The following is a 15,559-nucleotide window of genomic DNA, read 5'->3' as shown; positions in this document are numbered from 1 at the left end:
CACACACATCTTTGAGATATGTGTGAGATGGCCTGTTTTTACATACATATGTGTGACAAATTAAAGGAAAAATCTACATAAAGAGTGATAAAGTAAAATGTTGTTCCACCATGAGCCTCCAGTGCATGATTTGCATGATGTGACTCCTGAGGTTCATGATCTGTAAAGAAGCATCTTCATCCTTAACACTTTTCCATTCAGTTATTCAGGCGTTTCCTTCTGTCATGTGTTACCCTTCTGTAGCTTCAGTAAATGGATTGCATTAATTTATCAAAAGAGCCTTTGGTGTCATCAATTCACACAAGCACTCACACAGTAGGCAATGGCCTAACCACTGGATGGAACCGATGGTGTTTCAGTGTCTTGCTTAAGGGCACTTCGACATGTAAGCAACGGGAGCTGGGAGGGAATTAGACACAGATTTAGTTTATTTACATACGTAAAGCATGGAGCATTCAAGGTGTACTATCAAGCCTTCTGTGTGTCAGATGTCACATGCCTGTGACCAAGTTCCCGTGGTCTTGCAGCGACATCACTCAGTGCTGTTTTTGAATTCCTCTGTCTTTCTTTTTCTTGCCTTTCACTCATGCTGAACTACATCCAATCGGGCATAAACAACACCTCTCCCGCCTCGTCCCCATATGATCAGCATTTGTCATCTGATAGCACAGGATCTTTTAAACAAGTAAACACACAAACACAGACTACAAAATCTTACTCAGAGAGCAACTTTCACTTGTTTTAACTTTAACTTGATAATCTGTTATATTAATGGGAGTGTGTTTTTGAGAAAGAAAGGAGAAAAAAAAATCATCATCTTAAAGGTCATCCTCTTTTCTCCTTGGTGCTCCATCTCCATTGCTCAGTAGCAGGGAGGCAATGACACTCTATCAGTATATAAACCAGCCAACCTCTCTGTCTGTCTGCCTCTCACACAGAAAAATCAAAACATTATGACAAACACCTGTCAACCTGATCATGTGCCGTCAAATCACCTAAATATGCTCTGTTCACCCTGTTGCCAGCCGGATTAGTGAAAAGGTCATTTACTTTTAGAGGTATCATCAGTAAAGAGACAGGCGGCTTCCAGCGCTCTAATTTTAGCCGTGTCAGTAATTTCTTCAAATCAAATTTTCATGGGCTTTGATAATCCAGGAGAAGAGAGGAGACACAATTAAACTTGTGATTTCTTTTCTCCTGCATATGGACCCCGACAACTATCAGTTTTACAGACCCCACACTGTATTTTCGCTCTCTCTTGACAAAGCCAGCTGACTGGGTGGATCAGTGGCTGGTGTTGGACAGCAGCAGATGTGTGTGTTATCCGTATGATCCATCCACACTCATTATATAAGAGGATCTCTCCACAGGTAACAGGCCATCTGTCAGAACATGGAGCACTGATATCAAATGGTCTGTCCCAGCCCCGTGCCAACACATGTTACCATTCAGGCAGGAGTGTTCAGGTGGATTAGCTGATCAAGTGAGTATGTGGTGTAGCTTGAGGGTTAAGGCACCGACTGTGAACATCGACACCCCAGATTCAACCCTGCCTGGAGGACTTCTTTGCACCTTTCTCTTCCTTCATTGCCTGTCAACTTTTTACTATCTATGATAAATATTTCTGTCTATGGTGTTTGTTTTTAAGTGTGTCTGCAGTGGGATTGTGGTCAGCAGATTCAGCATGATATACATTTATTCTTATTTTTCAACTACTACAGTTTTTTTTTTTTGTGCTTTATGAAATCAGTATTTCACATGTTTTTGTAATCTAGAAGTATCCTGCAGTCAGTGGAGACAGCAGGTATAGTCTACAAAGGTGGTACAGGTGCAAAGTTGAATCCAAATCATCGGACTCAAATTTTGATTGAAGATTTTATTTCTGAAGTGTTTCTTCGGTTCAAGGATTTCAAAGAAAAACAATGTTTTTATGTTTGTTTGAAGTGTATTCTCCAGGCTGGGTTTGGCTGAGAGATCTGGTAGACTTTTTGATATCACAGCAGCATGCTTAATTCCCACCCCAGCTGTACCATCCTCCACACTGCTCAACGCTCCATCATAGGGGTATTTTTTATAAAATAATATATCAGTCCAGACGGTTATTGTCAAAAGTCAGTGTTTTCATTCTGAAATCAGTAAATCCATTAAGTAAATGATAAGAAACAGGAAGAGAAAAGAGAAAGCCACTGTAAATTAATGAAAACTAATAGGGGTGAAGAGGGGTTTTGGTTTTCATTTCATAAAGAAGCGAGACTCTCCCCTCAACTTAGGAAAAACTGCAATATTTATGCAATTCTACATACAATGATAAAAATAGATATGTATTACATCTGATGATGCCATATGTAAGTGATCAGATGTTAGAATATCTTTCATAATCAAACCAATGAGTCAACCATTATGTTTGTTGGCCTAAAAGAGTTGATATAAAGCAGCAGTAACTGCAGTAAATAGCTAATAGCTAATTGTGTCTCAAATTAAGAGTGGCAGGAAGCATGGGCTGGTAGTTAATATCTATCAACAGCAACTATAAAAAATACATGGTACGAGAAAAACAAGGGTAGCATCATTTATTCATTTGAAGTCACAAACAGGATTCCAAAAACACTTTGGCTTTGGTTACAATATGTCACAATGGAGCCAAGGGAAGTCAATGATTTTTGCTCCTAAAACAGGAAAAGCATCATTGTGCGTAGTTACAAATTACATCAGCATTACTTGTTTGAATTCTTTTATTATTTCCTGCAACCATTTCCTAATTGGAAATGAGGAAGCACCAGAGGCAGCTTACACTTAAGGAGACAAGGAGTGAAAGAGTGTAGTGTTCAAATAGCACATCACAGGACTAGTTATCACCTCTCATGTGAACATAAACTTAGGAACCTTCCAGATAAGTGCCCTGCAGCTAAACTCGGAGCTTGGCTCAAACCCCAAGTGTTTTTGTCTGGGATGTTCCATTTAAAAAATGGTGGGATTCATGATTTTCTACACACAAGTCAGCTGATCAACCACTGGCATCCAATCTTCCATCAGCAGTCTGTTTTGTTTAGTGGAAACAGAATTCACTGTAAGCTGTAAAAAATGTTCTTAGCATTTTAGATATTAAACAATGTTGATAATTCTATCTCAAAATCAGGATCAGAATCAGATTTATTCGTCACTACCATAATATGCATTTCATCATATGAGCGGAATACCGTACTCCATAGATCAGGGTGCAGGTCACATTTAAAAACAACAAAAGACACATTATACACAGGGCACAGTATTTGTGTGACATTAACATAAAAAACATGAAAAGAGAGCAGCATTAAAAACTTTTTATAAGAGCAGCTTAAGATAAGATAGGAAAAAGTATAGTACAGTACCCTACAGCATAAGCTAAGTCAGCAGTTATACCTCCACCAAGGTTGCCCTCATCAGAGGGAGAAATGTTGGTTTCTGAGACCCTGTTACCCAGTGCCTCATCAGAGCAAAGCTTTCAGATTCCAAACAAGCGTAATTGTGACCGCACAATATCTGCATATTCATGTGGGCTGAAGGAAGAAATTGATTTTGGTTATCCCGTGACTTTCCACCCTTCGCCAAACTTCAGAGTAAGCATCCACATCAGTTATCCTCATTCCTGTTGCTTGCTCATTTGGAGTACGTTCGGTTAGCTTCATATACTGTAAATATTGTAACACAAATCCGGTACAATGTTGACTGGAGAAGAACCAATTACCACAACAGCTATGGATTAGTGGAGGTCTGCACTTACCTGATACATAGACACAATTTTAAAAGTATGAAAAACCTTTTTAACCAGCTTAGGTAAAATAAAGTTACCTTTATATAAAAATAAACTCAACATTCAAGACTTGTATGGTAGACTGATAATAAGGACTCAAAAAGGCTTAACTTCACATAAAAACATGCAACCTGATGTACTAAGAATACAGTGTTTACATTTCTGCTTGCTGAGCTAAAAAAAAAAAATTAGTTGATTTCTCATAATGTCATTTTGGTTTAATCTTGTGATGGAGCGATGGACTGTCAGTGCAGACTCCTACGCTTGATATTTTCTGAATGGGCAGAAAAGGAAAAGTTATTCCAAGCTGTTGAGTGACTCTGTTCTTGAAGTGTAATTTTCAGCCACTGCAAGAACAAGATGATGGGCATAACCCTAAAACACAGAGATGATTCAAGTCCAGTCGAGCTGAGTCCAACCAGGTTGAGATAAGCATGAAACAGCTGATCTTAGTTAGAATTAGTAGCAAAATAGGTAAATAGTAATTCTGAAAGAATGAAACACAATTTCAAGGATAATAATGTGTTTAAGGATGCTATGCTGTCTTACCTGTCGGCCATGTTTTTCTTAAGAGTACGGACAAATATGTTGGAAAGGAAGAAGATATAACATCTCATGGTACACCAGGTCCAGAAAACCAACTCTGGAGCCTGCCTGAACAGCAGCTCTATTCTGAGGGAGACAGAGAAGACAGAAAGTCATTACAGCACATTTGTAATTGTTAAATTTATGTCAGTCATACCGATGACCAAAACAATACCTGTGGATGAATAATTGTGGATGCCTCTCTGACTTATATTGTTTTATGCCTGTTTCTTTATGCTAAGCCTTAAATATACCAGACAGGAATGAGAATGGTATCAGTCTTGCCTGTGTTAAGTACCATATTTTCAGTGTGTTTGTTACCTCTGGCTGCTCTGGAGTACGACGTAAAACCACAGCATGACAGGAAGGAGTAGGTACGATAGGATTCTCGCAGGGAGTCCGAACATGCTCACATAAGTCAAGGGATTGCCCAGCAGAACTGAAACACATATGTTGACAGAGGCGATTTTTTACAGAGGGTAAGTGGAACAAATATAAATGTTCAGCCTCAGCTCTGAAAGTAACAAGACATACTGCAACGTCTCTAATGACAACAAAAGCTGTTAATCTTAATGTAGTTAACTCTGTGTGTGTGTGTGTGTGTGTGTGTGTGAGAGAGAGAGAGATAGAGAGAGAGAGAGAGAGTGCTGGCCATACCATTCTTTACCATGTCAAAATGGAGAGGAGATTCTTGAACTGCTTGATTTCCGTTTGAGTCGCCCATCAGCATCGTCTGCATGTGTGTGTTGCCTATAAAAGATGTCAGCGTAGCCTCCATCTTTTTTGCGTTCATCTCCTCATCTTCCTCTATGGCGGTGTTCACATGGGTCCACGTTTTACCTTGGTTATAGTTGAGCTGCTCTTGGGATAGTTTCTGTATCATAATATATGGGGCAAGATCTGCACACGAGGGGGGAAAGACATGAAAGAGAAATGAGACAGGTGGATCAGATTTAGTCTGTATGTAACAAAAATAAATGACTTTACAACTGTAATTTCCCCCTGTATTTTTACCCACCATTACGCAGAAGGAAATGAATGGCGTCTTTGTAGCCACTGTAGTAGGCTTGTTCCAGCTCCTGGAACACAATTAGATGTTACAAAATAGTCTTTCAGAGAGTCTTTGTGTGTTAGACAGATGCCGTACATTCACAATGATTCATCAAAATGACAGACTGAGATCTTCACATTTAGAGTTTAGCATCCAGTGAGATACAACAAGGGTCTGACCTCTAAAGCCATGGGGTAAAGAGCATTGATGACCCTGAAGCTGTTGGCCATGTTCATGTTCAGGGTGGCTCCACTCACTACCATTTCCCACCTGGACAGTGGTTCTGTGGGGCAGATATCGGTGTCTCCAGAGAATGGAGAAACTGTCAAGGTTTGACTGCAGGTTCCAGACAGTACAGGCTGCATGCTGGTGAAACCCCCATCTACGTAATACTGCAAGATAAGATCACGTTTATGATGCAGGCCAAACAATGTGCTCAGAGTGAGTGTGTGAGAAGGGCATCAAATACTCACATCTCCTTTGTAGGACGGAGGCTGCAGACCGCAGTAGCCAGGCACAAAACAGCTACATAGCAGAGCCTAGGGACAACACACAACAATTTGAAGTGTCCATTTTTGGGTTTCCAAACTGCTCTCGAATCAGTGAGGTGTGGACCTGTAGTGCAAACTCACCTGTACGACATCCTCTTTGGACTGAAATTCAGACATCACAGTGTTCTTGCCATCGGTCAGGCGGGTCATTGCCACAGAAAGACGACCACTAGCCAATTGGTGCGCATCCGGAGGAAGATGTTTGCGTAAAACATACTCTAACCAATGGAATACATTGATTGAGGGGTTAAACGGCCCAAGTGTAAAAGCGTTCACCTGTTTGGCAAAATTCAGCATTTCATCCCGAATGGTAACTGTGAAATAAAGAACTTTGAGTCAGAAACAATTATTACACAAACAGATTTAGAGCAAATGATAAAGTCTCTTACTTGGGTTCATCTCACAGACCACAGTAACTGCTACCAGAGATCCAGCAGATGCACCAAGAACTGAGGGTGCTGTGCGCAGTATCCAGGGTGCATAACTCAAGAAGCACTGGGCGACTCCTAACTGGTAGGTAGCCATGAATCCACATCCAGAGAAGGAGATAGATGGAGCAACTTCACCATAATGACAACTGGAAACTCCTGGAGCCATTTTCCAAAGCTTTTCAAATAGTTTTAAATGTTTTAATCGTAGATGGCGACAAGCATTTGTGCAGTGGCACAAATCCTACCGTCTTTAGAAGGAAGACTGGGATAAAGCAGGGTGAGATTAGTTCTCCAATGAAAAGTGGGTCTTTTTAAAGAAATCTCAATTAGACATACCATATTGGTCATGGCCATGTGATATAACATACAACAGTGTCAATGACTTTTTGTCTGTTTCTAGTTCTAAATACTGACACGCTTTGGTTCTGCTTATCTCAGACTGGCTTCCATGTGATTCTAAATAAAGGAAATGCTCCATATTTTTGGAAATGCTGAAGTAATAAATGAAAAGAAGAATTTAACAAATGTACAACAAAAACTGACTTTATCAATCCCTTTATTTTAGTACTTTTTTACAGACTCAAAGAAAAACAATTTTTCAGTTTTGAAAAGGACAACTAAAGCACCATAGTTATACATTATTGAGTTACATTGAAAAATATGACTGTGTGACAAATAAATCTTTGAATTTTGAATGTTACTAGTTTCAACAGAAAATATAAGTTTCTGTAATCTTTAACTGTACCCTTTTTATTCTTTTATGATCCAATTTTCGTTTTGTTTTTTCTCTATTACCTAATCAAGGAAACAAACATCAATATTTCCATCTGACTCTTGAGGGTATTAATAAGACACAAACTTAGCATGTGTTTCATAAGTTGAAACAAATCTAAAAATAAATTAAAATGATTGGGCAATTTCTGTTTCTCTTAGAGTTAGATATGTATCAGCTGCTGAGCCGCAGGTTACCATACTACCACAGCGCCCCCTGCTGGTACAGATGCCTGCTTCAACATGTGCAGAGTGCACAGTACTGTGAATGTGTGTGTGTTTTCCTTACATGTTGCCAGTGATACATTTAGCCAAAAACACGAACCTAGTTAGTAAAGGGACCGTCTACTTTTGATCTGTCTTTTTGGGGACAATGCTCCACCAATATGGTGCCTAAATTCCTGATCAAATATACTTTATACATAAATTGATTTATCAAATTTGGGTACAAGAAAGAAAGAAAGAAAGAAAGAAAGAAAGAAATAAAGAAAGAAAAGAACAACTGACAACATTTTTATGACATGCAAAATATTTATTTTACAAAGTAGGAAAAACATTGCAGATACCAAGTTTTGACTTTACAACAAGATTGATAAAGCGCAAACTATTGTGAAATAACAACTTGTAAAAACTGGCTCAGACAAACTATTCACACAAATATTTTAGTGTGAACATTAATAATCCCTCCTGCCTCATCCTGCATAAGAGGACTCAAAAAAAGTACACACACAGAATTACTGGAACAATTTCACAATTCCATCACTTACCTGCGAAATGTACAGCATATAGTATATATAGAAAATAAGTGCATTATCTGTACAGCAAGCCTGGGAAATTTGAGTTCTGATGATTATTCTGCGGGTTGAATGTAATTTCTTTCAGTATTCCTTGTCCCTTAACATTAGTGTTGTATTCACAGCAAAATGAAAAGCAATCACAGTGGAAAAATTCCTGACAACACACCCAATGTACCCAAGTGCATTCTGTAGCAGAAGATAAATACACCACAATCTCCTTCGTATTTTGTAATGATTTTTGTTGTATTGTTTTTGGCACGTTTAATGCTGTTTTTTCTATCTCGCAGGATCACCGGTTGGAGGGGTCTCTGGAGAAGCGCGATCAGGGGAAACCTCAAAATGGTCCTCACTGAGCTCATGTGCAGGACTGCTGTTTGGAAAGTCCCCGTCCGGAGGCGGAGTGCGCTCTGGGGACTCGGCTGGATCGGCCTGCTGTTTCCTGATGTCCTGTGGGAGCTTCAGAAACCTGAGGGGAGCCGTAGAGGGGGCAATAACAAATATTTAGCAAGCTGCTGTGAGGGAAAAGACGAGACATTGAATGAGAAAGAGGAAGGGACAGAGACCTGAAGAGGAGTTTTTGTCCCCGCTCCTTTTTGATGATGTTGAGCTTGTAGTAGTGCCGCAAAGCACGGGACATTTTTTCATAGGTCATATTGTCTCGGTTCTGTAGAAAAAAAAAAAAAAAGGGATCACACATCATCAGGGGTCTGCATGACGCCATTTACAGCCATGTCCCCTGTCAGATGGACCACGCAGACCTACAGTATGTGCTCACCTTGTGGTTTCCCCAGAGACGTGCCAGTCCATTGGGGTCGACCACCCTGAACACCAGGCTGTCCTGGTCTTCCCATCGTATGTATTCTTGGTAACGGTCGTCACACAGTAGCTGATACACATAGTCCCACAGAAGTCTGCACTCTGGCAATGATTAAAACAACAATAAGGCTTAGGATTAAAGAGACATCAATCTCTACAATCTCTATTAAGCAGTTGGCAAGACAAATCATTCATATGCTGCTCTGAGACTGGATTTCTAAAAGCTAATAGTGTGTCAAAAACACTGTTGCACATGTTGGGGGTGCTCGGAGGAGGCAGCCGTGCATTTTCGCAACCATCAGACACCATACTGATGAGTGAGACGTTCAAGTGTATCAAGTCATTTTGCCTCACCCAATTCTGATACCCATGTCAGATATCAATTTTTTGCCATTTCTAGCGTGTGTGCCAAGCTTCATGTGTTTTTGAGCCCTCAACAAGAACCTCCGGTTGGGGGGGGGGGGGGGGATTTTGCCGTGCCGCCACAGAATTCAATGAAAATGGTTGTAAGAGCTCTCTGACCAAGTTTGAAGTGGGTGTGGTCAATCCAACTACGAGAAGTACATCAAATTGTAAGACATGACATTTCCTGTCACCATATATGGTGCTATGATTATAACTGAATAGTGGCCTGTAGATGCCTTCAGGCCTGGACTGTCATCAAACATATAAAGTTTGAAGCTTTTTTGTAAGTCTTGGGATTTTACATGTGCCTAACGAATTTTGTATAAGTAGGTCAAACATACAGGGAAGGGGTACATCGTTGAAATTTTCTGAGGGCACACTGTAGTGCAGCTTTTAAAAAATGAACCTAACAGTACCTGGGATGCGGCCGTTGGCTTTGTGCAGTGGGCTCCGTGGCTTCTCTCGACTGGACAGGTTGAGAGGCTCCTGGAGGGTTCTCTCCGTTTGAGGACGACACTGAACCTGGCTGTGGGGCATTGTAGGGACAGCAGCTGATCCATCAAACAGGGAGAGAGAGGAACATAGAGAGAGCAACAAAAAGAGAGGGACAGAAAATCAGACATCGCAGTAAACTGCCGGCCACAATATTTGTGGTATAGTAGTTTGAAATACCCACTAATATGTGTGATTGGAGCAGGGTAAGTGTAAAAGATCAAGGGATGATCTCTGAGAGGTGACACTGGCTCTGGCTGGCTGCTCACAGTGGTTATGATAGCTGCCGACACTGCATTGGTGAAAGCGAGGGAAACTGTGAGAGAGAAATATGAGGAACTGTGAGTAAAAGCTAAACTGAAAGCAAAAGTGACTCTACATTAATGTGTGTCATGAAAGTTAATTCAGTATTTAACATGAGGCCATTTTATTACTTGAATACAGGAGGAAGAACAAAGTAATTTTTCTGGACTCTGGAGTTATAAGATCGCTGGTTACCAAGTAACCACGACGCACCCACTAAACATCTAGCTTCCTGTAATGGAAAGCTTTTGTTATGGTTGAAGCAAACGAGGAATGTGTGTGTGTTAGTATTGCTCTACTGAAGGGTGAAATGCCCTCACCAGTGCAAAGTAACGAAGTACTGTACTTGTGAAGAGTATTGAGGTGGCGGTACTTTCGTATTTCCATTTCATTTCAACTTTGCAAGGAAATGCTGCACTTTTTGCTCCTCGGCATGTATCTGATAGGTGCAGTTGCAAATAAACAATTTACATACAAAATATAGCACATTAGATATGATGCAGCGCAATCCTTTAAACCACCCACCTGGCAAGCCACTGGTCCGCGTATCAATAATAAAAAGGATAGTGGCAGGTACATTTTAGTTTAGTTTGATTTGCATATGGGTTGATGGTAGGCATGCACTGATCAGAGTTAGGTTTCAGAGTTCATGAATAAGAAGTGGATGAATGTCCTCTCAAGTAGAGCAAAACAAACGCAGGAGAGAGCATGAATTCCTGTATGTGTTTGCACATGTACATGTGACTGATCAGGAAGTATTTCAACCACAATCAAACCATGATAAACAAGTTTGATTTGATATGCCACAAAGGAGAGCAACCTACTGTGTGTGGACAAGGTGTATTTATGTGTGTGTGCTCTTATTACTACTGCAGTAGCACTACAGTCTGTACAACTATCCTGTAGATACAGTACAAAACAATCTGCCCTGTACAGAGTATAGATAGTTTGTTGATCAGAGCTTGTCTTTATATAATAGCTATATGTTTAGAATTGATTACATCTTTCTTTATGTATATATCTGTGTGTTTAAGTATATTGAGAGTTACTCATTCATGCCTTCATCCCCAGCAGGGTGAGCTGTTCTTAAATCTTTACACCGTCATGTATAGAGTAGATTTCAAAGTGTTGCTGCTGGTTTACAAAATCACAACCCTGCACAACCTTGGATCAAATACATATTCCTCTGCTTGAAAAATACAACCCCTGAGAGTCTCTAAGATCTTTAGGAAATAACCTTGCATTACTGAGAATCTGAGTCAATTTCCTTCCATGTGTCAACATACTTGGTCAGTAAAGCTGATTCTGATTCTGACTGATTCTGAATATGTTCAGAAATCTACTCTTAGACTTTACTGACCTTGGGTGTCATTGACTGTGGGAGGCTGAGGCTCTGGGGCGCTGTGAGTGGTGATCTTGAAGCTGATTGGACTCTGACTTTGTCCATTTGCCAGGGTGGGAGATGTATTTTGAGGAGGGTCACAGACAACACTCCTCCTTTGTTGTTTCACACACTGAAGGATCTCATACAGAACATCACCTACAGAAAACCAGGGAGTGCACATGAAAAACACCAGCACAAAATCAGTCAGCGTGCTCTCTTTTTGCCTACACACACATTCCTACCTGCGCTGGGGCAGCGGCGTCTGAAGTCTTCTTTGGTGAGCAGGCACAGGGCTCGGCCGTTCATCTCGAAGCGCCCCTTTTCTGGCCGGCGCAGTGAGTACTCCTTCTGAGCCCAGTGGAGCCAGTGGGCAACATCCTCCTTATCCCACAGAGATGGGTTTATTCCTAGAAAATAAACCCACATAATTCAAAAACACACAGTGTGTGCTGGTAGAGGGTGCTGCAGTCATTGCATGTTATGTGGGACGGGATCTCCCAGGTGAACAAAGCATATGTCAAACAGAGAAGAGAGTTTGACTCACGCAGCCGTCCAGGTAGATGCCACAGGTCTTCCTGAGTGGGAGCAGTGGCCAGAGGAAGCTGGTTACGGGTGGATTGATGCACACTGGGAGCAATGTTGACTTGCCTTCCATGCGTTATGGATGGACTATTTTCTCTGTTTTCTTGCTGCACAACACGAACACACATGCCCCTTTAGTACACACACACTCACTTATTATGTACAACATAAAAACAGCAGTACAGAGCAGAATTTTAAATGATTTACCAAGCGAGTTTTCAATAAAAGCAACTTACTTACAATTCACACACACTTCATCTCATAAAACAACAAAACTACAGTTATGCTCCATCTTTGCTTTTTAAAGACAACACATCGTTAAAGTGGTTGCTCCTGCGACCTGAAATTACCTTGACCAAAGGTGGCGGGGAAACGGTCTCCATTGAAATTATCTGTATCTGTAACAAAATTTAAAAAAAAAAAAACTGGGATGATTTCCTCGTAAGCAGAGACAAAAACTCGTCCAATAAATTGAAATAAACTTCAGGTTAAACCTCCCCGAATTCCATTTTAAATAAAGATTTCAAATTACTTTCGAAGAATTAAGACACAACCATACTGTTTAATTTTACATTCGACCCTTCCGGGAAATGAAAACGAAAGAAACACAATCCTTGCTGGGGGTGTGTGCAAAATAGGCTGATTGGAGGAAGCGACGGCGGAGGACATTTCCAAAAACATTTGACTGTGCTTGATCAGTAACAGGGGGCACAGTACTAAAGGAGCGGTGTGTCAGTAATGTCTTCAGGAAAATCTATTGTAGTGTTTATTCACACTTCCGTCCATTAAATATTTGAATGAACAGTTATTGTGGTGGGAAACCTAAATCAGAATTTCAGGAAGTGGGTGATTAAAGAAAACACTTGGGAGTGTGAAAAGTGGACCAGAATAGCGCGTGCGCTGATGACACAGAAATAGACTTCGGAGCTCCTCCTCATTTGACTTACAGGAAGACCGAACAAACCTGCTGCAGTTAGACCTGAGCGGACGAACGTCCCTCTGCACGGGAAAAGGTAAGATGTTAATACAGGGAAGCAGCACCAAAGACATTAAGGTTACTTCGGTTCGGGGGAAATATGACGACCTTAAAGCCTTTCCGCTATGGAAAGTACTTTCACCCAGAGTCTGTTTATAGGACAGAAATACTACAACACCGTTTCCCACAAGCACGTGCCTGGACAAAGTGTCTTTAGAGTACGATACAGTGACATCATGTTGAAGTATTTACAATATAAGGGGATATGTATGTTAGAATAACATCCTTGTTTCAGGGGCCACAATAACACCCAGTGGCCAATCTCTGTTTTGGACTAGCCTACGATAAAATCTTTGAAAATGATTACATAATGATAATAATAATAATAATAACAACACTGATGATGATAACAATAGCCAACAGCCTATCCAAATTCGACAAACAGTCAGACAAAAGTCTACCTTTTCTCTGACAGCTTTTGCCTTTTGGTCATAGGGCATATTAAACATTAACTATGTACAACGTTGAAGGAGGCGAATCAAAGTCCAACTAAGAATGACATAAATGCTAATATAAAAGGTTTCAACCAACACAGTTTATCAAAATCTTTATTTGATCCCCACATGTAGGGGTGAGGTTGAAGTTGAAGTATCTGGGTCAGAATGTATACATATTTGTTTTCCGGGAAAAAGGTTGTATAAGTATTACACAAAGTTTATTATGTCCTAATTATTTCGTCAACAATGTACTGTATATAGTAGCGTGATCCCCCACACTAATAGAAGACCAGTGTTTAAGATTGTCAAGATATGTGAAATATGAAGTCACTGACAAGGCTTGTTACAATGTTTTCTATTGCATTTTGTGGATGTAAACCTCTGAAATAGTTTAGTAAAATAAAAAGAAATGCCTACTTGTTTTTTCTGTCATATTCCTCCAGTGATGTGGGCTCAAAAAGTGGGGGAACAGCTGGGCCACCCAACGCGATCAGTAGTAGGATGGCTGGTCAGTAAGTTCCTCAAAACGTACAACCAGGTCCTCGAGGAGAATGCTGTGCGGCTGAGTGGGATCCAGCCGGGGGACACAGTGCTGGAACTGGGTCACGGCCCGGGTTTGGGTCTACAGTCAGCAGCCAAACTGCTAACAGAGCCCACAGGCCGCCTTATAGGGGTGGATTACTCAGAGTACATGCATCAGGTGAAGTATGACTTCTGACAGAGTGGAATGAAGTGTGTAAATTCAATGCATGTATGTCCTCAAGTATGTAAGAAAAAGATTGCCTCAAAGGAATAAAGTATACCATAATATTTTTATAGATGTAAAGAGCTCAAGTCTGTCTAAACCAACCACATGTGAACTGTGAGCCTCCCCGTAAAGAGCACTAATTAAGAATGAGGCAGAAGAACCCACTGGCAGACAGGCAGACAAAAACTGAGAAAAGTATAACTGCTACTCTGACAACATTTATTTGAAGAGGAGGCATTACTCACTTTTGGAATAGTATAATATTTCTCTTGTTCTTCTCTTACAGATGGCAAGTGAACGACTGAAGGAACTTGTGGCACGTGGGAAAGTGACACTACATCACTGTGATGTCGCAGCATTGCCGCTGGCAGACAGCAGTGTGGATAAAGTCTTCCACTGTAACTGCTACTACTTCTGGCCTGACCTCAAGAAAGGATCTTCAGAGATTCACCGGGTAATGAAACCAGGTAGGATATGACATTGTAACAGTGAGAGATGTTCGTCATCCAAATTAAAACCTGTGTCAGATGGTCTGGAGATTCTCTCTTACTCTTAGTTTTGACTTTCTGAGCAATCACTGTCATTTTTTCTCTCCCTTCTCCTTCTTGAACCCCCTCAGGAGGCCTGATGGTGACCTCGCTGAGGCTGTCCAGTGTAGCTGCTCTTGCAGCAAAGCGAGTGTTTCCAGGGGAAAACTGGCGTCCGGAGGCCTACATGGCAGCTCTGAGAGAATCTGGCTTCACTGATGTCAGAATGGAGGACAAACAACACAAACACATTACTTTTCAGGCTATCTACGCCACTGCCTTAAAATAAGAAATTGTGTATGCTCTACCCTACTTCTGTGATTGTGAGACTTTGTATGTTTGAACTAGTTTTTCATAGTGTATCTTTTCAAGTTGGAAAAGCTCTGCACATAATCAGAACTGTCATCTAACTGCTTTGTTGAATATTTCCTTGATGGAATTACACAATGGTACACTCTGAGATACACTTTACACTATACACTTTTATTATATCATTATAAATCCCAATGTAGCGAGTATATGTAAAGCCAAATGTTCAAAACAATTAACACTGGCCTCACTGTTGCATGTCCATTAGCCTACACCAAAATCTTTGGCAAAGTGGTTTCAGACTTTTGGACCCCACTGTATTTGTAAAACAAAATCAAATAAGCAAATCAAATAATGCTGCTGTTACTTAAATAAAACACTATGGACTAAGATTGGATCAGATAGAACTTTGTTCATGTTGAAGGACAGTTTTGTGGCAACATGCTTGATATACATGGTAACACATTGTATACCTATAAAATGTATTTACACAGTAAAATATAAATATTAGAATAGTAAAGTATAGAAAGTAAAAAAATAATAC

The 15,559-nt window shown here is 40.5% G+C and overlaps 3 protein-coding genes across 5 annotated transcripts; 1 reads left to right on the top strand and 2 right to left on the bottom strand.

The window, feature by feature from the left end:
• Positions 1-4,130: 4,130 nt before the first annotated feature.
• pnpla1 (patatin-like phospholipase domain containing 1) lies at positions 4,131-6,574 on the bottom strand. Its single transcript, XM_056385158.1, has 9 exons — positions 6,367-6,574; positions 6,059-6,291; positions 5,900-5,965; positions 5,606-5,818; positions 5,394-5,454; positions 5,033-5,275; positions 4,697-4,814; positions 4,340-4,462; positions 4,131-4,137 (listed from the first exon to the last, which is right to left on the bottom strand). The coding sequence occupies exons 1-9, from the start codon at positions 6,572-6,574 to the stop codon at positions 4,131-4,133; spliced, it is 1,272 nt and encodes a 423-aa protein (XP_056241133.1).
• A 1,116-nt stretch (positions 6,575-7,690) lies between these two features.
• etv7 (ETS variant transcription factor 7) lies at positions 7,691-12,564 on the bottom strand. Of its 3 annotated transcripts, none has more exons than XM_056384253.1 (9): positions 12,309-12,564; positions 11,921-12,065; positions 11,619-11,783; positions 11,353-11,532; positions 9,874-10,005; positions 9,614-9,748; positions 8,752-8,894; positions 8,540-8,640; positions 7,691-8,442 (listed from the first exon to the last, which is right to left on the bottom strand). In XM_056384253.1, exons 1-9 carry the CDS (start codon positions 12,339-12,341, stop codon positions 8,253-8,255), a joined length of 1,224 nt encoding a protein of 407 aa, XP_056240228.1. In that variant the 5' UTR covers positions 12,342-12,564; the 3' UTR covers positions 7,691-8,252. The 3 variants fall into 3 exon arrangements, with proteins under 3 accessions (XP_056240228.1, XP_056240229.1, XP_056240231.1); XM_056384254.1 differs by having other exon boundaries at positions 9,874-9,981; XM_056384256.1 differs by lacking the exon at positions 9,874-10,005 and having other exon boundaries at positions 12,309-12,563.
• A 106-nt stretch (positions 12,565-12,670) lies between these two features.
• On the top strand, positions 12,671-15,407 carry zgc:194242 (uncharacterized protein LOC100005854 homolog). The gene is made up of 4 exons (XM_056384277.1): positions 12,671-12,971; positions 13,875-14,131; positions 14,466-14,646; positions 14,799-15,407. Exons 2-4 carry the CDS (start codon positions 13,877-13,879, stop codon positions 14,993-14,995), a joined length of 633 nt encoding a protein of 210 aa, XP_056240252.1. The 5' UTR covers positions 12,671-12,971; positions 13,875-13,876; the 3' UTR covers positions 14,996-15,407.
• Positions 15,408-15,559: the final 152 nt, after the last annotated feature.

The sequence above is a fragment of the Seriola aureovittata genome, chromosome 9, assembly GCF_021018895.1.
Source record: "Seriola aureovittata isolate HTS-2021-v1 ecotype China chromosome 9, ASM2101889v1, whole genome shotgun sequence".
NCBI lineage: Eukaryota > Metazoa > Chordata > Actinopteri > Carangiformes > Carangidae > Seriola > Seriola aureovittata.
This window is presented reverse-complemented; position numbering and strand designations above follow the sequence as displayed.

Excerpts from the sequence above, each read along its gene's own strand:
- etv7 (XM_056384253.1), bottom strand. The coding sequence starts at position 12,341 with ATGGAGACCGTTTCCCCGCCACCTTTGGTCAAG. Across the intron at positions 11,784-11,920 it reads GCATCTACCTGGACGGCTGC|GAATAAACCCATCTCTGTGG; the intron begins GTGAGTCAAACT and ends TTTATTTTCTAG. Across the intron at positions 11,533-11,618 it reads ACGCCGCTGCCCCAGCGCAG|GTGATGTTCTGTATGAGATC; the intron begins GTAGGAATGTGT and ends GGTTTTCTGTAG.
- pnpla1 (XM_056385158.1), bottom strand. The coding sequence starts at position 6,574 with ATGGCTCCAGGAGTTTCCAGTTGTCATTATGGTGAAGTTGCTCCATCT. Across the intron at positions 6,292-6,366 it reads GGTCTGTGAGATGAACCCAA|TTACCATTCGGGATGAAATG; the intron begins GTAAGAGACTTT and ends TTTATTTCACAG. Across the intron at positions 4,463-4,696 it reads GTACTCCAGAGCAGCCAGAG|AATAGAGCTGCTGTTCAGGC; the intron begins GTAACAAACACA and ends TGTCTCCCTCAG.
- zgc:194242 (XM_056384277.1), top strand. The coding sequence starts at position 13,877 with ATGTGGGCTCAAAAAGTGGGGGAACAGCTGGGCCACCCAACGCGATCA. Across the intron at positions 14,132-14,465 it reads ACTCAGAGTACATGCATCAG|ATGGCAAGTGAACGACTGAA; the intron begins GTGAAGTATGAC and ends CTTCTCTTACAG. Across the intron at positions 14,647-14,798 it reads TCACCGGGTAATGAAACCAG|GAGGCCTGATGGTGACCTCG; the intron begins GTAGGATATGAC and ends GAACCCCCTCAG.